Source organism: Rutilus rutilus, assembly GCF_951802725.1.
Source record: "Rutilus rutilus genome assembly, chromosome: 24".
Taxonomy (NCBI): Eukaryota; Metazoa; Chordata; class Actinopteri; order Cypriniformes; family Leuciscidae; genus Rutilus; species Rutilus rutilus.
Genome location: NC_140228.1, coordinates 22532777 through 22557051, shown reverse-complemented (window position 1 = coordinate 22557051; position 24275 = coordinate 22532777). Strand labels below are relative to the sequence as shown.

General features: G+C 39.2%; 1 protein-coding gene across 2 annotated transcripts in view; it reads left to right on the top strand.

The window, feature by feature from the left end:
- LOC311284039 (enoyl-CoA hydratase EchA19) overlaps positions 1–22974 on the top strand; it is a 31480-nt gene extending 8506 nt beyond the window's left edge. For both annotated transcript variants that reach the window (XM_084398861.1, XM_084398862.1), the window contains exons 5-6: positions 19647–19796; positions 22424–22974. In XM_084398861.1, the coding sequence (XP_084254987.1) occupies positions 19647–19796; positions 22424–22659 (386 nt within the window). In that variant the 3' untranslated portion in view covers positions 22660–22974. The remainder of the gene's footprint in view (positions 1–19646; positions 19797–22423) is intronic.
- Positions 22975–24275: the final 1301 nt, after the last annotated feature.

Here is a 24275-nt window from a genome sequence, read left to right as displayed (position 1 = left end):
TGGCACAAAGTGATGAGCCATTACCTATCTTTGCTTAAAAAAAAAAAAAAAGAGAGATGTTCCTTTTACACTAAATCACGAGACTTACCAGTTCACCTGGTCATTGTGGACTGTTTCAAAACAGTTTAAATGAGATATTCTGTAAGCTTTTCACTTTTATTTTGCCTTTGTCCCAACTTTTTTGGAGTGTGTTGCAGCCATCAAAATTAAAATGTGTTTCTATTTACAAACTACACTTAAGTTGCTCAGTGAAAACTTTGAAAATCTTTTCCTTGTACATTTGTCAGTTAAATAAAGGTTAAAGAGAATTAAACGTACAGTATGTAAATTTTTCGCCGCTAGTGGTCGCTAACTTCTTTACAATAACAAAGGCGTAGTTTGATGATGCAACATTTGCTAAGAATTATGGATCTTGTCATCAACGTCAAGCCGACCGATCTAATAATGTTTATGGATGACTGAATACATCGATGTTTTTTATCATGACTGTGATATGAAGCAGTTCGGGAGAGACAGCTATCAGCTCCACACGCGACGCGAGTCCCGTGGATATAAAAGGAATATGGACATTTCATTCTACCGAACTACACGCAAGTGCAGAATTACAACTCACAGGTCAGTTTATTAGACAGGTAACGCAGCGCTGTTTCACTTGGTCTAACATTACACTATCACACTAAACTGCATTTGAATGTGTTGAAATGTATGTGTTAGTTTGTCTGTATGAGACTAGCAGTAAGCTAGATCAACATTAGAATAACATACAGATCATATTCTAACATTTTATCATTGTTGAACTATATAACATTGATTAGTTTTATGTAAATGTGCTCACCTGTTTAATAAAGTACATGTAGGAGCGGTCGAAGTCTCGGACGTGGAGCTCTCGTTTATATACTGTCTATGGGAGCTCTACGCATCTCCAAAACACCGCGCTGATATTGATTTTAGTTCTCCTTTTTTATCCAAAGTCTGCTTGCCATGGTCCATAATGTTTGAACGAAACAACAACAGCGTGCAAATAGACATTGCAAACTAACAGTTGTCCACGTCTGTCGCTTTGGTTACTATCAGAGGGCTCTGGTTGCTATGGCAGTACGAGCGGAAACCAGGGACAACGCGGATATGACGTCATTGACGGCGACAAAACGGAAATAAAGAAACGGGACGTGTCTTCGAATTAAATTACAAATTTATCCTGGTTTGAAAGTTGTTGGAAACAGTCGGGATAATGTAAGTACACAAAATATATATATATATATAATATAGATATAGTGATTTTTGCTATTTTTAAAGCAAAAAAGTTACATATTGTGCCTTTAACAAATAACAGATTCTTGATTTTATTGCATTTTACAAAACATCCCAGCTTTTCTGGAAATGGGGTTGTACATATACATGGTGCTTTAGATGCACATTCTGTGCCACTTATGCAGTGCAAAAATGGATTTTGTTACTTTTGATTAAATTTAACAGGTAAGACTATGGTGTCTTATTAGATTTTTTCGATTTAATGTAAGCATTTGACATATAAGATGATGCAGAAATCTAACAAGGTTAGAAAAAATTGCACTTATAAAGGTAAATTTGAGGTGGCAAATATCGCCCCTTAATTAAAAAAGTAACCACCACACAGAATATGAAGAATATTAAAAGCTTTGAGAGTCACCTGTCCATGAGGGATACTTGTGGGCCTAAACCAGCCAATGAACAAGCACAGAGACACATTCAGTGAAGTACTGTCTAATTATCATTACTGACAAAATTCCAGAAAATACTGAAATATAATTTTTTGTCAGTATTACCCCTAGTACTAAATGATTACCATATTCATGAAGCTTGATATATCTGATACATTACTGTACAGTGGTCCCAGCAGAGTACTGTTTTGATGTCTACTGAATACTGTAAATGGCTCTATTACGACGGATAAAATGTCAATTTCAACCCCAAAAATGTTGGTAAATTAAATCCTGGGCTGCAAAAATATTGCAGACAGACTAGAAACTACCTAGAAAGAGAAATTTGATGCAGTTTCATTCTGAGTGTACTAGTTTCTCTATGCTACAGATACAGTATGACCACAGTGTGTATAAATATGCCAGCAGTGCTATAATTTACTGCCAGGAACTGATTTTTCCAGCTGCTCGTTTAAAACATAGAGCCATCATCATGACCCTCTCTCTTTCATTAAACCAAGCATCCGGGCATTGCCCGCATGTGCCTGTGAACCCGTTCCTCAGACTGTCTGCCTCTACTGCACTCGCGCCACCCAGGAAGGCGTGACGTCTGCTGTCTAGAAGTCTTTAATGGCACTCTACAGTAATGATTAGTGAAAATGTTTGTGTAATTTTTAGTGCTACTGAGCATTTTTCTGTTTTTATTTAGAAATTTTACCAAACCTTTAACCCATAGTCATCTTGTGTTCAGGCCATTTCAAGTTTATTTTGACGTGACATAGAACGGTGATATCTAAGTGGGTGATTTGTTTACTTACTTTTTGTTCATTCAGATCGATTTGCGAACCTGCACGGAAAAAAAGAGGCAGGTTTTATTGCGCGGACCAATCATATCCAATCATAGCATGATGGAGGTATTGTCTCCTCTCATTCAACTTTCTCACATTTATTCTGTTAACCCCCACCAAACCCATGGCAGGCTTTAAGGGGTCTGGTAAAACTCAATGGGCTGCTGGTGTTGCTGTTGGATAGTGTTACTTTAGAAAAACTAGTGATTTATACACTTCTAATGTCACATTTTGTAATATTTGCATTGGTTTATTTTTATAATATGGATTATTTTCTCATCCAATTTTTTTTGAGGAGGCACTGCCTCCAATGCCTCCTCGGAGGAGGAAACGCCCCTGCCTACTTCAGATGCAGCCATTGTCCTTGAACACTCAAGAGCAAGTTGACTGTGCGTCTACTTGGGCTGTCAGACTGAAGGAATTTCCCTTGCGGTGAATTTGAGTTGCTCAATATCACGATCTGCGATATATGACACATGATATTTATTTATTTATTTATTTATTTATTTATTTATTGCTATATAAATAAGTGTTACGATGCGGTCAGCACGCATGAAGATGGAGATTTTGGCTTTATTAATAAATCAAACACACACAGAAAAATAATGCAAACCACACAAGAACTGACTAAGAACAACTGAAACACGGGGCTATATAAACAGGGATAGAGCAATGGAAAGTAAACTAGACATGTGAAACCAATGCGTAACTACAAAAGCAAATGAGGATGTAATTAGTAACCAATGAAACCAAAACTAAACAGAGCGAGGAAACAGGAAATAAAGGAAACCGAATAGAATGTCAAAATAAGGGTCCACATAACAGAATATAAACCTGACAATAATTTTGTTGGGCTATTATTTGTATCATGGTATTACAATATTGCGGTTATTGCGACAGCTCTAGCATCTACAACCACAGTTATACGCATGTATGGATTTCTATATCTGCAATAGACTTCAGCAGATGATTTTCATAGAATTTTGTTTATCTTTAGCACAATATAACAAGACGAAGGCATTAGCTAACACGACATTAAAAAGTTACCATAGTTTAAAAACCTGTAACATTGAGTTAACATATATAAAAAGATGCAAACCAACACATTCTCACTTGTGAAAGGTTGTCCCATTTCTTTGGGAATTGAAATCTCTGCAGTCAACCAGAAGCTGCACAATGTTGTGGCATCTTGGAAAACTCATTGATTTTTACTCAGAGGGGTTTGAACTTAACCAAGGGCTCGATCACTGAAATTGACAGCTCACATCCTTGTTGAACTTGTAATTACAACTCTGAGAGCTCCGACTTGTCCCACCTCAACATTATGCAAAATGCATTAATTCATATATATATATATATATACACACACACACACACACACACACACACACACACACACACACACACACACACACACACACACACCACAGAGCTGTTGAATGCTTGATTCTGATTGGTTGACAAACCAATAGTATGAAGCTATGAAGTAGTTCCAGGCCTGTAGATCGCATTGCAGTCATATTACTTTGCCATTATTATTTAAGTTAATTCAAAGATCCTTACAGTCTACATTACAACAGCAAATGGACCTGTAATGGAATTTTTTTATTTTCATTGACTGCAGTATGAATCTCCATTTGCAGTAAGACTTTGAAATAATATTATAGCTGACTTGTGTTTCTGAACTAATGTGAACACTGTGAGACAAAGGGGGAGAGAGCTGAAAAGGGAACCTCTGACCCCTTGGGATCAGAGGTGGTCCCATTTGGGACTTCTGAGTTTGTAGGAATAAAGAGACCTTGGAAAAGATATAAAGGCTCTGTTTCTTCCTCCCTCGTTGTCGCACTTGTTCCACAGACTGTACTGGTGACTTCTGTGTGACAACTGGGCCTTCTTGCAAGAATAAAATACTTTTTAATGATCATTTGAATTTCAGAGTGTCTCTTACGCAGTTGATGATTGTTTAATGAATTTTTGCCACAACAGACCTAAGCGAACAAAAGGATAAAAATAAAAACAATTTCCATACTTTTCCCACCAAATTTCCTTTTATTATTCATGGAAAGCATGCTTTGTCCCTCTCTCTCTCTTTCTCTCTCTCTCTCTCTCATGCACACGTACTGTACTGACACACTCGAAAACATACATGTGCACAGAAATGTATTGTCAGCGCTGCCCTGCGATCAACTTTTTCTATAAAATTGTTCACAACTGAAAAGTTACATGACATTTCTAAGTAGTGTGGTAGCAACGTCGTTGTTTTTGAAGCAGTTAAACGTACAGTTTAGCTATTAGTAGAGACACTGCTGCCGAACACTTTTGAGAGCCACACAGACTTATGTTTAATCTCTCTCTCTTTCTCTAGCCTCCGTCACTAGTTCTAAAATGGAGTTAACAATGGAGGCTTGGGATGAGATGCATAAGAAATTTGTTATGCGTACAACCGTTTTAATGGCTAAAATCTAATATCTTGAAATAAAACATCTGAACAATGGGTGTCATTCACATAGCACGCGTACGCATCGTGAAATCTGCGTATAAAAGTTTTCACGAACAAATCATGATTCACCAATAACTTTCTTTCTAAAATATATTCTGAATTTACGAAAAAATACAGGAACAACTAAAACCATTCGTACGCAAAAATCACACACATAAAATATAAATACGAATAGTGAATGCAATTATTAGTGAATAAATCCCAATATCTTGAGCTGTGGTAACCTGGATATAAGCAGTATAAATGATTGTGGTCTGTTTAATTATTGAAAAATGATTCACTCTGCTTTGGATCATGAACGCATTAGCACCTCGAGTGTGCATTATTTTTTAATTATTCAATGCCCCCATGTAAATTATTTCTTACATATTTCTGTTTAACAATTGGTAAAATTGGCAACTGTTAATGTTCTTCCTCATGTTTTTAATGTTGTTAATATATTTCTGTGGTGTTTTTAATATGCTTTAAGACAAACCATGTGCATATTCATAAGTCAACACCATTACTGAGCATTTTCTCCTTAAAACTCCAGTGAACCAAAGACAGTCACAAAAACGCGGTTTGAAATCGCTGGTGTTTCTTACGTCACAAACTACCTTGCAACCAATCACGTCAATGTGGGGGCTGGGTTTTTGCATATCATTAACTGGAAAGCAGTGGAGTCTCAAGAGAAGCCAGGTTATCCTGGTATTTTTTTTTTCTGTTTATATGAAAAATCAGGTAGTTTTAGCAATATAGCGGGTGAATTATGTATATGATGTATATTACGAAGTTATGATGAACTATATGCCTTTCTCCACTGATGTTTAAAGTTGTTCAATGCGTTTCTAGGGATGCTGATTATTAGAAGGCAGACTGAGAAAGTGAACGGGAACATGGTTTGTGTAACATTAGCAACAAATTAGTAGCTATTTGAATACGTAGTCAAGCCAAAAGTCTCAGTTTTGGTCCGTTTACACTGAAACACAACCCCGGAGATATCAAACGAAATCGGGATCTGTAGCATTTTTGTAAGTCTCCATTTTCGAGGGTCGAAAACGCTGGAGTAGTGTAGACGACAGGCGTAACCGTAGCAAAAGTTATGCATTTTAAAACGTTGAGTTAAGCGAGTGGATCTCTGAGCTGGTGTGAGTGAGTGGAGGCAGGGCTAATTTGAATATTCATGGTTCCGTGTATACTACATGAGACAAGGGTGTTGAGTTACATTCAAACTTTCTTTTAAGGCATGAAGAACTTGCTCTCAAGTGCAAATGAACCTGATTTGACCATTCCAGGATGGCGAAAGGCTTACACATAGCTGCCCATAGAAGCAGTCCCTAATAAGGCATCTACATATACATATCTATGCTCAGAAGAGATACTGTATGCAAGCACATATCAACCCACAACACCCTAGCAACTGCACAGCAATATGCTAGCCTACATACCACTCAGCACATCTAAGTAACTTCATAGCAACTCATTGGAAACCACCAATAACACCCTATCAACCACAAAGCAACTTGTTCAAACATACTCAGTACAGCTGAGCAACCACTAGCAACACCCTGACATTGTTGTAGTGACTTTTGCATGGACAGAAACCACACATTTTCCCCCCAGAAAATCGTATCTATCCACTACATTGCATCTCTAGTCACATTACACATCTGATCGGAGCATGTAGCATGTAACCATTCACTCAACTTACCAAAATGTTTTGTCAACAAATTTTATGTGTTGTTTTTGCCACACATTGGTTCCTGTGGCCATTCTGCTATGATCGAGCTTAAATGAGAACTATCATTTGGAGACTATTTCACCCAGAACAAGGCTAAGCACTCTGACACTACCCACTTATTTCCTCTGCATTTTCCTCACTCTCTCCTGTACTTACCCTACAGTGCACAGTAGGCCCTTAAACACCATTCATCTCACATAATAGACGTCTTGGCCACCATCAGTGGAAAAGGGTTTATTTTAACATCCTGCTTGTCGGTTTTATTTTACCTAATCTTGTTTTGGCAGGTTTTAGGGCTTTATTTTTGGGCTGTATTTGGGAGACCAAGATGGGAACAGCCTAGGGGAATCCCTCATGGTGAGAGATGAAGAGAAATAAATGAGAAAGAGACGCGGGTGGGGGAGGCAACACTGGGAAAGGAAAATATGCTACCAAAACTCACTGAAATCTGTCTGATGTGGCCAAATACTTCCTGTTGTGTCTTCAGAATACTACATTGAGCCAGTAAACTAAAAAAAAAAAAGCCCTGAAAAGAATGTGGGCAAGCCATTTAAGTGAAGTTATACAGTTTATATTCCAAGGGAAATATTGTTTGACAGAGTACAGTTACGCAGTTTTTATCATATTGTCCCTTTTTACTTTATTAATACACCTTCCTTGTCTTATTGTGCACTAGTGGTGTGCGGTGGTGTTTTAAAATGAGGCAAAGTCCTCACTGTATATCAAATGTACATTTATGTCAATAACACTTAATTTCCTGGTTAAATAAACATTACATAAAAAAGAGAGACCAAATACAATTTCTGTTTTGTATTTTTTGCAATAACTATGAAGTATGATGAAATTTATACTTGGTTTTAATAAATAGAAAAACCAAGTATAAATTTCAGCAAGTTAGTGATTTTACTCATTTCTACATTTATTCCAAAATAATAGCTAAAGGCAGTAACAATTTAAACTACATATATATTATTTGTGAACTAATGTTCAGCTGTTCTTTTTGATAGCCAACTTATTTTCAGCAGTCATCAAGCTTGTATACACTGGTCACAGACGTGAAGATGTACCTTAATTTCCCCAAGCTGAATGCTCACTAAAACCCATACACAGTCATCATGTTTTCAGGACATTTCAAGTTTGATTTTGACGTGACATAAAGCGGTGATCTCTAAGTTGTTTACTTATTTTTAATTAGTCATTAACGCCATCATTTTCTTCATTCAGGCCGATGAGAACACGCACAAAAACAAGAGGTGGGATTTATCACATGAACCAATCATATCCAATCAAAGTGCGATGGAGGCACTGCCTCCTCTCACGTGACTTTCCACCTTTCGTTCTCAATAACCCTCCCATCAAACCCACTGCACGCATAAGGGTGTCTGTTTTAAGTCTGTTGTGCACAATTCATCAGTGCATGTTATACCAAAGAAAAGCAAAATATGTTTTTGTGATAACTTTTCATTTAAATGTAATAACTTTCTATGCCTTTAAATTGACCTTTCTTGTTTGTTGACATCATCTAGCTATTTAGGCATTGCAGGTAATTTGATAAAAAGTGTTACCATTGGGATGTATCAAAATGTCATGACCTGACTTTCAGCCTCCACGTCAAATAGTGGGCTCCGGCAGAGTCTTGGACGGGAACTTCGCATGAACTTTACATTCAGGTCTCATTCCATTTTTGTAGAGGAGAACGCCCACTTTTCATGTTCCAATTATTTTTCCCTCTTTGAATATTCTGTTTCTTTTGGATAGTTTGTTCCCAGCTCAAATGAAATGCAGTACATTTATCAGAGACCAGAAGATCTGTGAAATCTGAGTTTATCATTTTTAAGAGGCCCTAACTGCACACGTTGTATCTTATCCAACAGCCCAGGTGGTCAAAGCCACTTGTTCTGAATGCAATTTCCATTCGTTCACCTCAGCCACCGGAGCAGCTGCCAACAACTGAAATGACTCGACCTTTCTCCGATTTTACAGACATTCTCTTTCAACCGTCAGATCCTTCCTTGGCTTATAATGCTTGGACTCAGAGGTGAAGTTTTCATAAAATACATTGACGGATTTGACGGATATTGAGAATGAAAGACTTATACTCATTTTCTGAGCATCTTCATTTGTTCTAAGTTAAATAGCTTAAGAATTAACTCAGGTTTAACCCTTAGGGATTTAGAAATATAATTAATAAGGCTTTGTATCAAGGCTTTGTCTTATTGGTTCTGATTTCACAGACATGTAGATCAGAACTTAAAGTTTAGTGTCCTCATTTAGCTGTTGTTAAGTTTGTGTAACTGAATATGTGTGTGTACGTGTAAAGGTTTTTTCCTGAGCTCTGGTGCGGTGTAACAGCATTAGGCCTACCCCAACACCATTGTGTGTGCAAGCTTGCATCATAGGCTTTGTTGGGACTTTGATGTTCTGTGGATACCAGTATCACCAGCATGAACTCACACAGGAAGACATAAAAGTTCAACCGCAGGCTCAGGCTTACACAGACAGATCCATTCATTCAGTCGAACACCTGAGGTGAACTGAAATCACCCAGGTGCTAATGCTGGACTACTGACATGGAGTCATGCAGGGATTTCTGTAAAACTATTGTACAACTTCAATGTCGTGTGTGTGTGTGTGTGTGTGTGTGTGTGTGTGTGTGTGTCTTTGCGCAATAGTGAAAGTCTGATTATGAAGGTAGTGGATTGACTTGATGAGATGTATGGGCTACTTTAGCTAACTCTTCCCTCTGATGCATATTAAATAAATTCCCTTTTCTGGGTGTGTTGGCTGAGATATTGACCAATCTATGCACTTGCGTTTAAATGCAACCTAATAATTAATTTTATAATTGACCTATCGTAAGTGAGACTCTTTTGTTACTATTGCTAACTCGGACAATATCTAACTCGGAGTTGCTAACTTGCTAAACCTTGTCCCAAGATGTTTTGATACATTTTGGACACAGAAGGACCACCTCTCGTCAAGGAGCATTCATGTTGGACTTAAATATGCCATGGAGGGATATATAAAAGATTTTAAAATAAATATGGTGGGTAACCAGATTCATTTGGAAGTGATCACAATGCAAGTGGGAGAAGCCCTTATGTTACGGTTGTCACGATCGCAGATGACAACGTCCAGGATCAACACTGTTCATGTGCCGCAGGGTAAATTAAATTAATTTACGTTTAACCAGCTTAATATGGAGAGGCATTGAATTGTACACCAGTCTGTACATGACGTGAGAACAGTTAGCTATTTAGGTTTGTACGTTAGCATGGACTCACTAACTTTATTTGTAACTGATTGAGAGTATGACAATCAGAAAATTAACATTTTCATTTCGTCTTCATTGGGATTGGGGTTGAATACTTAAGGACTAGGTTACTGCACCCACATCATTGGATTAATACACAGCTTAAGCCAAAGCAGACATTTTGCTCTGTCTTGTTTAGGTTTAGGAAATGGAATAAAATAAAATCTCAGGATACCTAGAATCAGTGTTACAAGTACACATCGTTTTACCATTTTTGTAGCATAAACACCATCAAACCGATGAGAGCTTCGGATCGTCCAATGTTTCTCTATGGCGCTGAAACCTAAAGATGTCCGAGTTCCGGTCTCCGTGCAATTGATACTCAACTGCCATTGGCTCATCTGCGTTCGAGGGGAGGGGCTTACCGATAGGTCAATTGGATGATAGCTTAATAAAAAATAAAAAAAACAGTTTTATGTTTGGTGTTGGGGGTATGCTTATCCCAAGAACCACCATGGATGGATGGCCAGTCCATCACAGGGCTAACACACACAGACATGGGTATCACAATCTCAACCATACCTACAGGCTATTTACTGTCTTTAATTCACCTATCATGTCTTTGGATAATGGGGGAAACCAGAGCACCATGAAACCCACGACAACACATGGAGAACATTCTCTACACAGAAAGAGCCTGGCTCACCGTGCCACCCTCGATTGAGCTTGATCCTAAATTAATTCCGATCTGATTGAAATGGGTGGTGTAGATCTTAATCTGTTTAACAAGAATAATTTAAGCCATGGAAACCCTTGGATCTAACAACTTTCTCAATCGGATTCAAAAATCTCACATGTGCAGTGCTGTGATGTTTACATATGGTACTTATAGATTTAGAGGGCATTATATATATATCACAATTAATTCAGATAGAGGCGAAGATTCACGTGAGCTGTGTCTTGTATTGGCTGTCACTCCCAAAAGTCGCTGTTCATTTGTATAAAGTTACACATTTTTCAACTTTGTCTCGTCACTGGACATGCCCACATCCTGTCATCAGCGGTCACTGTCTGTCACCGGAAGTCGCCAGCTCTCCATTGAAAATGAATGGGATCCAAACGTTTTGCCACTGCGTGTCGCTGGTGGTGTGAGCAGGGCTAATGTTTAATGAATGTGCACTGGTCTAGGGTACATAGAGATTTCAGAATCTGAAATTGGGTTGGATTTATTTGGATTGACAAAAGAAAATAGTGTATATAAACATGCCTGTTGTAAAACAAAATTTTCAAAAATATATCACTGGGGCACTACCATCATGGGTGCACCTTTGTTCCTTATTTACCCTTAAAGGCAGCATCTATACCCAGTTTATACTTGTTATGGTACTAATATGTACTCTTGAGGTATTAATATGCACCCTGTTGTAGGGGTAAAAGGTACATATACCTTTGAGGGTACTGCCCCACTGACCCATAAACATTAATGTTTTTCTGATCTTGTATGTCATAGTCACTTGGAAGCATTGATTCAAATGGAGCAAGGACATAGAGGAACAATGCAAGGTTTGTGAAAGTGCACTGTATCTTACGACTAAAACTTTTGCTGGATAATGCTCTGACATTGACATCCACTGACTAATGAGAATTTCAGATCCAATTATGCTTTCCAAAGTCCACTTTGCTGTATTTCCGCTAGATTTCTAATGGACCTGGCTCTTTCTACAACCTCAAAATCATGACAAAGAAACCAGACGTCAACTGTTCTTTATGAATAGTGGCTAATTGAGCTAACTGAGTGACTGTGACTGCTGGTGAAACAAAGTTGAACATAATTGCTAATGAGCGAGTGTAGAAAGTGTACAGTAGCAATCTAGTGACATTTTGGGTTCTTTCATTTATGTATTCTACATTCTGCCTCTGCTTTTTAGACTACACTCACCTTCTGAAACAGATGCACCTCATCATGTCTGTCATGTCAGCTGCATGTTCGCAGATGTGTAATAGAGATGGAGGACTGACTATCTGAACGACAGACTTGAGTAATGGGGTAAAGGAGCAGAGGAAATATGGAAGGATGTGCTCACTGACAAAAACTCCCTCCTACCTCAGCTCGGGCTGCCAGATGTGTAGTGTGTTGGACTGGAGGACATGTGATTGGTAGCAGATGTATCCACTCATTATCTCTCACCCTCTCAAGCCGCTATGAATAAAGCTGCATTATTTCAATAACCCGTTACAATAGGGCTGATAATTTTGGGAGAAAATGTCCTTTCTAGAATGTGCTAGTAATGATGCGAGTTTGAATTGGCAGAGATAGAGAGAGGTCTCTGTGTAGAGAGATTGCTGGCGATTAGACGTATTCAAGACCCCTGTGTGTGTGTGTAGGTGTGTGTCAATAAGTGAAGGTAAAACAATGGCCTGTGTGCATTATGATCATTCACATAATACATAAGCACTCTGTGATTAATTTGAGCCAGATCCTGCTGGATGCTGGTCAGGAAAATGTCAGATTTTGCGTTCCGGCAGTTGTATGTTAACAAGGGCAATACATGGTGACAGCTTACAGCTTTTTGTTTTGCGCGCTGTGAACTGCGGAAAGTTTGGAGAGTGTATACCTGACAAATTATTCCAATAAAAATAAGTTCATATTGCCAAAAGGTCAAAAAGGCAGTCAAGCACATTTTCATTTTTCATTTTTCATATCCATGATGAGCTGATGGTGTTTCTGATCAAAAGAGGTCCTGAATAGATGGAACTGCACCCCTAGACAATTCTGCTAATAGTAATCAGGATGGCCAGAGACACAACAATTTAAACAGCCAGGGACTGCAACGGAGGGGTACCTAGAGATGGCTAACGAGTTGAATCAGTTCTTCAACAGGTTTGATATAGGGCCCCAGACTGCTCTCCAATGCACATCCCCCTACAGTTTCTCCACTGTACCGATAGAGACCACCCACAACAATCATTTTCACCTTCAACTCCCCCAGCAGCTTCCCTCTCAGACACTCTTCACTGCTGACAACCGTCAGGCCACATTGACAATCACAGAGGATCAGGTTAAGAGGGAGCTGGGGAGACTTCACCAGGGTAAGGCAGCAGGACCTGATGGCATTTGTCCCAGAGTCTTAAGAGCCTGTGCCGACCAGCTGAGTGGAGTGCTCCAGCGCCTGTTCAACTTGAGTCTTAGCCTGGAAAGAGTTCCGGTGCTCTGGAAAACATCTTGCCTTGTTCCAGTACCAAAGAAACGGCGCCCCACCCTTCTAAACGACTATAGACCAGTAGCACTGACTTCCCATATTATAAAGACCATGGAGAGGTTGGTCCTGGCTCACAGTTTGCCTACCAACCTCAGGTGGGTGTGGACGATGCCATCATCTACATGCTGCAGAGGGTCTATTCACATCTGGACAGGGCTGGCAGCACTGTGAGTATAATGTTCTTTGACTTCTCCAGTGCCTTCAACACCATCCAACCAGCATTACTGGGAAGGAAAATGGATGTTATGCAGGTGGACTCCTCCATAATCTCCTGGGTCACGGACTACCTCACAGGCAGACCATAGTTTGTGAGACTGCAGAACTGTGTGTCTGAGCAGGTGGTGAGCAACATGGGTGCTCCTCAGGGAACGGTTTTGTCTCTGTTTCTATTCACCCCCTATACCTCAGACTTCAATTACAACTCGAAGTCATGCCACCTCCAGAAGTTTTCAGATGATTCAGCTGTTGGTTACATTGAGGGCTGGCAAGAGACGAAATATAGAGCTCTGGTCAACAATTTTGTGAAGTGGTGTGGAGTGAACCATCTACAAATAAATGTAAATAAAACAAAATAATTGGCAATTGATTTTAGAAGGAAAAAAGACCATCCCTCACCTATTTCTATTCACGGCAGAGACGTTGAGATAGTGGACTCCTATCGGTATTTGGGGATCCACATAGATGGCAAACTTGACTGGACAAAAAACACCAGAACGATCTATAAAAAGGGCCAGAGCGGACTCTATTTCTTGAGGTCAGGTCCTTCAATGTGTGTAGCAAGATGCTTCACATGTTCTATCAATCTGTCATCGCTAGTGACTTGTTTTACGCCATAGTGTGATGAGGCACTGGGATTAAAGCTGGAGATACCAAAAGGCTGAATAAGCTTTTTAAGAAGGCGGGCTTTGTCATTAGAGTGGATCTGGACATGTTTGAGGTTGTTACAGATAGGAGAATAATGTCCAAGCTGTTGAACATCACAAACAATACCTTACATTCAGCAACCGATTGATCCAGCCACGGTGCAACAGAGAACGCTACAGGAGGTCATTTATGCCTACTGCTGTGAGACTTTACAACTCATCTATCCTGTGCCGAGGTCTAGGAATTAGGTCATCGTATAGCTGTACTTAAGGCAGTTAATTATCAGACATAAAATATTCATTATTGCTTTTATTGTCTGACCTGTTTTTATATTTTACTCTTTTTTGTCCTTCTTAAACTTCTAACAAGATGATGGCTATTTGTTTATTTATTAAATGTGTATTGTATGTTTTGTGTGTACTGCGAGTACTTTACTGTCTTCATGTATTGATGCTAATGCACTTTAATTTCCCAACTGGGACCAATAAAGTACTACTACTACTACTACTACAAGCAATGGGAGTTAGATCAGTCAGAAATAAATGTAATGCAGGAAGCTACAACATTGTCGGTGAGAGAGAACATCACTGATCAACTGAGTGATATTTGGTCTCAACGCAGCTATATAAATATGTGACAGAATAAAACACTAGGCTGTAGTTAGGGCCAAAATAAATATCTTGTAATAAGCATCAGTCAGAATATATATATATATATATATTCTGACTGATGCTTATTACAAGATATTTATTTTCATGTAGTAATATGAAGACAGCAATACAATTGCTAATATTATTATACATCCATGCAATATTTAACAAATCTTAAAACGCTTTGGAGAAAGGGGATATAAGGAATCTTGGATTAATGATGCATCAACACGCTTTGCGAATTTATCACAGTTGGATTGTCTAAAAAAGAAAAAGATTAATAGGGATGACAAGAGAATAGTATGCGCCATCCAGTACTCACCGGTAGCTAAAGCTATAGAGGGTGCCATTAAACAACATTGGCACATTCTGAATACGGATCCAACACTAAGATCTTGTTTCCAAGATCCTCCTCGAGTGGTATTTAAAAAACCACCTGATCTACGCAATAGACTAGTACGAGCTGACGTACCTTCTATAATAACTCCTCATTTCCTGAACAACATAGGCTACCTACTGGGAACTACCCATGTGGAAGATGTCAACAATGTCATTTTACTTATAAAACCAACACATTTAATCACCCACATAATGGCAACAAATATAGGATAAAAGAGGTCATTTCTTGCTCTACTACCAATGTGATTTATATGCTGACATGCCCCTGTGGATTATCATATATAGGCAAGACCACTAGGACATTGAAAACTAGGATCTCGGAACATCGCAGTGCTATCATAAATGGTGTTATATCTAGCCCTGTTGCTGTACATTTCATGAATACCAAATACAATGTATCTAGTTTAAAATATGTGGGAATAGAGACTATTAAGTGTCTACGTAGGGGGGGGTAACGTTGATAACATACTCTTAAAGAGAGAATTATTTTGGATATATACGTTAAATACTTTAGCTCCTAGAGGCCTCAATGAAGAATTTGATATCAGACCTTTTTTTAGGGTAATTTGTTATGTGAGTAGTATTTCTGGTGCTCTGAGACTCTCTATTGTTGTCTACATTTCTCTATCTTTATGTAGTTATTTATTTTATAAATATGGACTGGTATAATCTCACTGAGTATTTGGTCCTCATTGTCTAATGATGCAATTTTGAGAGAATAACAGATGCCTCTAACTTGTCTTATAGAGTGGATAAAATGGTTCACCTTTTTACTTTTTACTTGACCTGATTATGTTGTTAATTTAAATACGGTAAAGATATGTATCGGATTTGTGATTTCATACACTCACATTGGCCCTCATTTATCAAAAGTGCGTACACCAAATTTCCAGCGTACACCCAAAACCACGGTGACTTTGAGATTTATCAATATGGACGTTGGCGTACGGCACGCTCAAATCCTACGCCAGCTCGGGAGGTGGTGTACGCACGTTTTGAGTGCGGGAATGCGCAGAAAAACAATTCCTAACACCACAAAACGCACTGACAAACTAAAAGATATGATCTATTATGACCCACTGTAAAAAAAAACAAAAAAAAAAACATAGTAATTATAAACTTCAGTGTTTATTTTTGTGCAACATTGACTTCAATGTTTAATTTGTGTGACTTTACCAAAGCATTTGATTTGTAGGCATATGTATTCCGAGCCTGTGCGCTTTACCTGACGTTTCAAGCCTTGTTTATACTTTCGCCTGGCTCCGCAGCGCGAGTCTCCGCAGACTGCGCGCGCACCTCCCCAAACGGACGAGGCGTTTAATACTCGACGCGCTCGCCGTTGTACTATTCTTTGAAACGATGGTTAGGCCAGGGTTAGGCCCGGCAGGTGTGCACGGACTGGGTTTAGTAATGAAAGGCTTTCAATGACCAAAAAATAATTCAGACTGACAAAATAATAAAAATGACATATTCTTCTTCTTTTAAATAATAATAATAATAATAATAATAATAATAATAATAATAATACACATAATAACGACATTCTTCTTCTAAATAACAATAAGCGTCATTAATAATAAAAATCTAGAAATCAATTTAGTTTCTTTCCACTTCCCTGGTTTCGCTTTCTCTTTCTCAAAGAAGTTTCTCTTCTTTGCCGTCTTCCGTGTGTCCATGGCGTAAAATGAGGGCGTGGGGGGAGCGGAGACTTGAATATATAGGGGCGTGTTATTCTAATGACGTTTTCAGCCGCGGCATTTATCAAGCGCAGGTATTGCGTACACCTGGATTTCAAAGGTACGCACAGCTTCATAAATCAGGCGATGAGAGGAGTGTAAGCATAATCTTACGCCAATATGTACGCCCGTTTCTACGCAAGAATGATAAATGAGGGCCAATAAGAGTAAGATTGTAACGTGTTTTGATGTTAATATGTATATGATATGTGATTATATGTATATATGGTGGATACACGGACATGGTATAATAATTGATATGTCCATTCTTTGATGAATGTTAGTTTTACACGGACAATGTGCAATAACCCATATGCGTGTTTATTTGTGTATATTTATATATTGATATATTGATATGTATATTTATTCCCTGTATGTATTTTTGCTTGATGAGTGTTTTGTGTATACATGGGCACGGTGCAATATTGGATGTGAATGTATTTATAAAAAAATTGTGGTGTAATCACATGACACAGAGACTAGAAAAGGGCAACTGTATTGTACTTCCTGTTAGTCTGAGGAAGGGCCGCGAAAGGCCCAAAACGTCACACATTAATAAATCATGTAAATGGGAGCTCTTCGGTGTGCGGATCTTTACTTTGTTACTATATTTAACGAATCTAAAATAATCTAAAACCCTAATCTACAAGTCAACTCAGACTTTAGAGCTTAATGTAAATCTTATTTTAAGGGCTTAAATAAAACAGCTCATACATATGAATTAATTTTGTGACATCACATTTCCCCAGTTTAGCTTAATCAATATTTGTGATTTATATAAATATCTAAATTATATCTGTAGTATATTTTATATTGATATCAAAAGTGATTTAAATCCATTAGAAAATATACTGTATATTAATATTAGTGAAAATGTTAATACATTTTTACTAATATTAACATAATAATTGATGTCACTAGCTAATATTTCGCTAAATTCAGAATTAATGTGGCCACACATATATTGTACATACCTAATTTACACGGTATCGCTCAAGAGGGTTTTTTTTTTATATTTTTGAAAGACGTCTCATGATGTCACCATTATGTCCAGTTTGTTTTGTTCTTGGACTTTTAATTTGTAATCCTTCAGTTCCTGGTTTCCCTTTGTTTAGATTCTCACCACTTGTTAGTTTTCACACCCTGTGTCTTCGTCTGCCTGCCTGCATACACCTGGGACAGATGACCGGACCACAAAATTTGGACTGGAACGCCCAGTTCATCCAGGTGGCTCAGAAGAGCACGTCTTGCCATCACCTGCCCCCTCGACGATGAGACACTAAAGACCCTGTTCTGGATTGGGGCGAACTTTCACCACCCTATAGACCTTCCAGACACCACTGGACTTAACTGGAGGGAGGCCATCGTTAGGTGTCTGAAAAGCATCTGGCCCCGATTCAAAGCACAGCCAGACCCAGAGCCAGGTTTACCACCTTCGACTGTGAAGAATTTGTGAGAGCCCCCTGCAGACGTTGAGGGACCACCCGCTGCTATGAGTGAGTGAGCCAGAGCCAGAGGACAAGAGAACAGCACTCACCATCACCCCGGAAGTGCAACCCCTAGCAAGTCTGACCAGCCCGCGACACCAGCAGCCAAGGGAACGGGAACCGAGGACTGGCTGATGGACTTCAGTGAGGAAGAATCGATTCTCACCCAAGCCCACCCAACATCTAATTCCTCCTGCCTCGGATAACTTCGCTCCATCTCAGTCCATCGACCTGATGGCTCTGCCTTGGCTCCTCCCACTTTATGCTCCACCAGAGACCCTCGGCCTTGCGGCTGCAGCAGGTTCCCTCGTCCCACCGGTTCCCCCTTGGTCAGTCGTTGCTCTACTTCTGTCTGCTGCGCTCCGTCCCTCCTCCCCTACAGCTGCAGCGGGTTCCTTCTTCCCTTCGGGATTGCCTTTGTCCTCAGTCACACCGGCACCACCCCAATCCATGGGTACTCTGGCTCCACCGCCAACACTCTTCACCACGGAATCGCCTGGGTCTCCAGCACCAGCGATGTCGCTGAGCTCCATCGGTCCTCGGTCTGCGCCATTGCAATTTTCGCCACTCGTTAGTTTCTATGGTTACTGTCATCAATTAGTTTGGTTAGCTGTGTTTACCTCATTATCTTGTGTATATTAGTTAATGTCTGTTTCCTTTGAGTTTGTCCGGTCACTGTTATACTTAAGTGTGTGAACTCTTCTGTCTGTTTGGATGGCTACCCGTTTGGATTATATAAGTAAACTTTGTGTTGGAACCTTACTCTTCTGTGTCTTCGTCTGCCTGCATACACTTGTGACACTTATGCTCACCTAGGCATTTATTTGATCTAAAATATATATTATAATTTTTTTTTTTTTTTTGCTGATGACAAAGCTGAATTTTCAGCAACAATTACTCCAGTCTTCAGTGTCACATGATCCTTCAGAAATAAATTTAATATGTTGGTTTGTTGCGCAAGAAACATTTATTATTATTATCAATGTTGAAATCAGTTGTGCTGCTTTATATTTTTGTGAAACTTAGATTTTTTTTCAGGATTCTTTGATAAATAGAAGCACTTATTTTAAATATAAATCTTTCATAACATTATTAATGTATTTACTTGGTGAGTAAAAGTATTATTTTATAAAAAAAGAAAAAAGAAAAAAACTGACCTCAAACAGTACCATATATCTTTGTGTGTTCAAAATTAAACTTTTTACAGTTGATCCTATGTCTATAAGCCTCTTTTTATCTGTCTCACACAGGTGTTCCATTGATTGATGGAGGTACTGTGAGATTGCCACAGCTGATTGGTCTTTCTCGAGCTCTAGATCTCATTCTCACAGGCCGACCGGTGAAGGCGCAAGAGGCTTTAACGTTTGGACTGGCAAACAGAGTGGTGCCCGATGGCCAAGGTACACATACAGTACACCCTGAAACTTGCTTTAGCATGATGAGGTGTATCCGGTTCTACTCTACCCACTCTGAGTGGGATTTGAACCGGGGTCTCCGGCGTGGGAGGCAGGCGCCCTAACAAGACGCTAAAGACCACAGCCGCTAGTGCGCCTTTTGAGGCCAGGGGAGTGAGGTTTACACGCACTGCTCTTACAGCCTAGGTCTGTTACATTCACCCCCCTAAACCTCACTCCCATCCGGGTCACGGCACCAAATGTAATCGGTCCTACTCGACCCGCTCCGAGCAGGGTTCTAACTGGGGTCTCCGGCGTGGGAGGCGGGCCCGCTAACAAGGACACTAAAGACCGCAGCCTCTTGCGTCAGTCGCTAACGTGCCTCTTGAGGCCAGGGGAGTGAGGTTTACACGCACAACTTTTACTGGCCTGCGTCCGTTACAGAGGCAATTGAATATCATAAACCACTTGGAATAGATTTTAACCATGTTGAAGAAATGTCATTGATGGTGTCTTGCTTAGAAAAAAAAATGTTTAAAAGGTGTTCTGGCTTGCCACATGACCAATCAGGTTGAAACCTGAAGGTAGAGCCAGAGCTGCCGTTTGTAATACTTTATTTCAATGGTCCACCTAACACTAACCTAACAGTCTACTACAGTCTACCAATACTTTAATGAGTGTTATCTAAAATTACTTTTATTATTTATTACTTTTAGATAACAGAATGTCCAAAGTGTACCTTTGACATAAAGGGCCCTATTTTAACGATCTGAAACGCAAGTGTCAAAGCGCAAAGCGCAAGTAACTTTGTGGGCGGGTCTCGGCGCTGTTGCTATTTTCCCGGCGGGATAAATGACTCTTGCGCCCAACGCAAATCTAAAAGGGGTTGGTCTGAAGTAGCTTCATTATTCATAGGTGTGGTTTGGGCGTAACGTGAAATAAACCAATCAGAGCGACATCTCACATTCCCTTTAAGAGCAGGCGCGCTTTTTCTAAGCGGATTCCTATTATAACGGCGGACTTGCCAGGCGCGCGCCAGGAGCGGTTCACAGCCGAGGAGACCGACGTCCTCGTCACGGCCGTAAAACACAGAGAAGTAACATTGGGGATGGAGAAACAAACACACCCAAATTAGCTTCGGTTAAACAGGCGTATAATAATTTGGGCGTATGATTAAATGTGTAAGCTAGATTTATGCCTATTTTATTTTCACATCTTCATGGACACAACATATGAATAAATGAATGAAATCTTCATTTTTCGAACAATTAAAAAATAAATTAAACCAAAGACAGCAACACATTAAATATCCATCAATAAAAATAAAACAAAATCAAGAAAAACAAAACCTTTTTTTTTTTGCATAATTAATAATCACACTGTTCGTAAAGGGATACGTAGAAGCCCTAGGCTTATCAAAACCTACAAGACCTAATATTTTTCCTAGTAATAATGTATGATTTGCAAAAATGAAAACGGCTGCTTCTGTGTAGATGAGAGCATCAAATTGTAATGCGCGTTGTGCACACGCTACATTGATTATGGCCAAGCATGCGCCCTTAAAATAGCATGAATAACATGCCCAACGCGCCACTGACTTTAGACTAGGTTTTTCCTGGTCTGTGGCGGAATTGTTTTCTAAACCTGCAAAATAGCATGAGGGAACGTTTGCGCCAGAACACGCCTCCTCTTTGCGCTGAACCGCCCCGGGGAGCGCAAGTGTATTTGCTAGTTAACCGACGTGCTTCTGTGGAGGGAAAAGTCCGCTTTGCGCGGGTGCAAAATAGGAATGATACATGCGTCAGTGTACAAAGTCAATTGCGCTGGGTGCAAGATAGGGCCCAAAGTGTGACTCTGTCATTTAGCCAGTAGTAGATAACTGGTTTCTGATTATCAATGGCCCTAAGCACTTCTTAAAGACTTCAGTTGCAGTCCTAGCTGGTCCTTTTAATGACCAACAGAAGAAAGAAAGCCATATATGTTTATAAAAATGTGATTCTTTTAGACTATATCTGTTTTTCCACAGCATGTCAGTGCATCTTTTGATGCTGTACTGACTATGTGTTGTTATCTGACCACTATGCGTGTGTTTGCATCTTTCATTCATCCACAGGAGAGTTCCCTTGAGAATGTCAGCAGATAAAACTAATGTAATGTGACCGCAATTCACACAGTCACAGTCAGGTTAGATGAGATGAGCTCAAAGCTGTTTAGAGATACCATCAAAGTAAACACTTCAGTTTCAAAGTGAGAGTCACTCGAGTGGACTTTCCATAAGAGATCTGGACAGAGGCCAGAACTTTAATTTGCTACACAGAAGGACAACATGAGTCCATATCAGAAGGAAATGAGTGATGATATGGAGGTCACTCAAGGTCACACATTGAAGTCATCATGAGACGGAAGTTGTGATCGTATTATCTTCCCTATTGTGACGTATATCCGAGTGAAACGGCTTTTTGAACAAAAAAAAAAAAAAATTATTGGTGACTTTAAGGTCAGCTAAAAATAAAAGCAAAACTTTTGGTCAGAGGTGTCACGTCTATTGCTGAAATTTTGACCTCTGTCTGTCTGTTACCCATTTTGGCAACATGTTCACATCTAACAATCAGTCTTGTGTGCGTTTGTTTTAGCACTTCAAGTGGCTCTTGAACTTGCTGAACAGGTCAGCGCATTTCCGCAGCTCTGTCTCCGTGCCGACCGTAACTCCGCCTTCCACGCTGTCTTTGACTCCTCCTCCTTCACCCAAGCCATGCAATATGAGTTCGACCAAGGTCTGCCAGTCATTCCAGCTGAAGCAGTCCCTGGGGCAACAAAATTCAGCTCAGGCGCTGGAAGAGGAGGGACGTTCTCTAAGAGTAAACTGTAAATGGACAGCTGATCGGAAATTAGTCAGTGTGTGTAACTAAATAATACAGATATTAAAGTACAGCGAATCACATGTTAGAGTCTATGATAAACAGTTTATTTGGTCCAGTCCAGGCCTGGGGTAAGATGAAGCCTGCTATTAATAATGGTTTGTTGTTGTCCATAACTTAACTGTGACAACTGAACCTTTTTTAAATATTTGTAAGTTTCTATTTGTAAATCATAAGAATGTGCATTTTTAAATTGACCTCAGATCAAGTTCCCCTCAGTGTATTTGTTATTGTTAATCAAATGTATTAAAGATCATACTGAAGACAATTTGAGTGAAATGCGTGCTTTCCTGTGCAAAATTCACTATGGGTGGGTGTTTACTAGCTAAAAATCTGAGCCCACAAGCCCACCCCCAAGATCTATAATATTCTGCCAGATCAACATCATAAATTAGTTTGCTTAGACATGTAACAGCTCACCTTCTCTGCTGCTCAAGCTGCACAATTTGATGCATTATTTCTGGAGCACAAACAGGACAAGATATCTCCAAAAGCTAAGGGTTAGGAGTTTGTTCAAATTGCTAACCCAAGTATGAGTAGTAGTAATAAAATTCAAAGCATTTAATTGCTAACTGTTTATAATAAGATTCAATTTGTTAACATTAAAGGAGAACTCCGGTCAATTTTAACATTGAGCTCATTTTTTTGTACATTTGGAGTGCTGTCAATACAGAGAACAACGACAAAAATCGGTGTTGCCTACATCGTGTTATCCTCTTTTTAAAATTTGCACCCTGTTGACTTCAATGGGGCAATGTTTAAACCTGCTTTTAGCCTCTTAATATCCTTGATGTGTCATTACAAGTGCACAGCCAATGTGAGTGATTCCTTCAGAGTGAACACGAGTGTATCTGACTGCAGTAGATGTGAAAGATAAGAATAAAAATGATGTTATTTAAGCCAGCGCAAATACCTGTATTTACATCCTGTTTTCGGTCGAAGTCCAAAGTAGTCGATTGTCGAGGTCACGCGCGTGATCATAGGTAACTAAAACGAGGATAACACGGTGTAGGCAACACCGATTTTTGTCGTTGTTCTCTGTATTGACAGCACTCCAAATGTACAAAAAAATTAGCTCAATGTTAAAATTGACCGGAGTTCTCCTTTAATGAATGCATTACTTATGATGAACTAGCAATTATTACAACTTTTTTTTTACAAATTTTACAACATTTATTTACAACTTCTAGGTTAATGCATTTATGCATATGCTAATGCATTTTTGACATTTCAAGTTGTATAAATTACTATTAGTTATCATATAACATTATTAGTGATTAGAACATATTGATAATGAACAATAGTATATTAATGCAGCAACATTAACCCAAATCAGTGGTTCTCAAACGTTGTGACTCAAAGGCTTTCTATTGTTGGAATAAATCAATAAACCACAACTCCATATCTTTCAAGAACTGTACGTTCTTCAATAAAAAAAAAGCTTTGGTTTTAATGACTGTTTGTATGTAAGGGCAGCAAATCAGCAAACTTGATTACCAGCCCTCAAAAATTTGTTCTTCGTTAAAACTTTTACATTTACATTTACATTTACATTTACTGCGGGCAT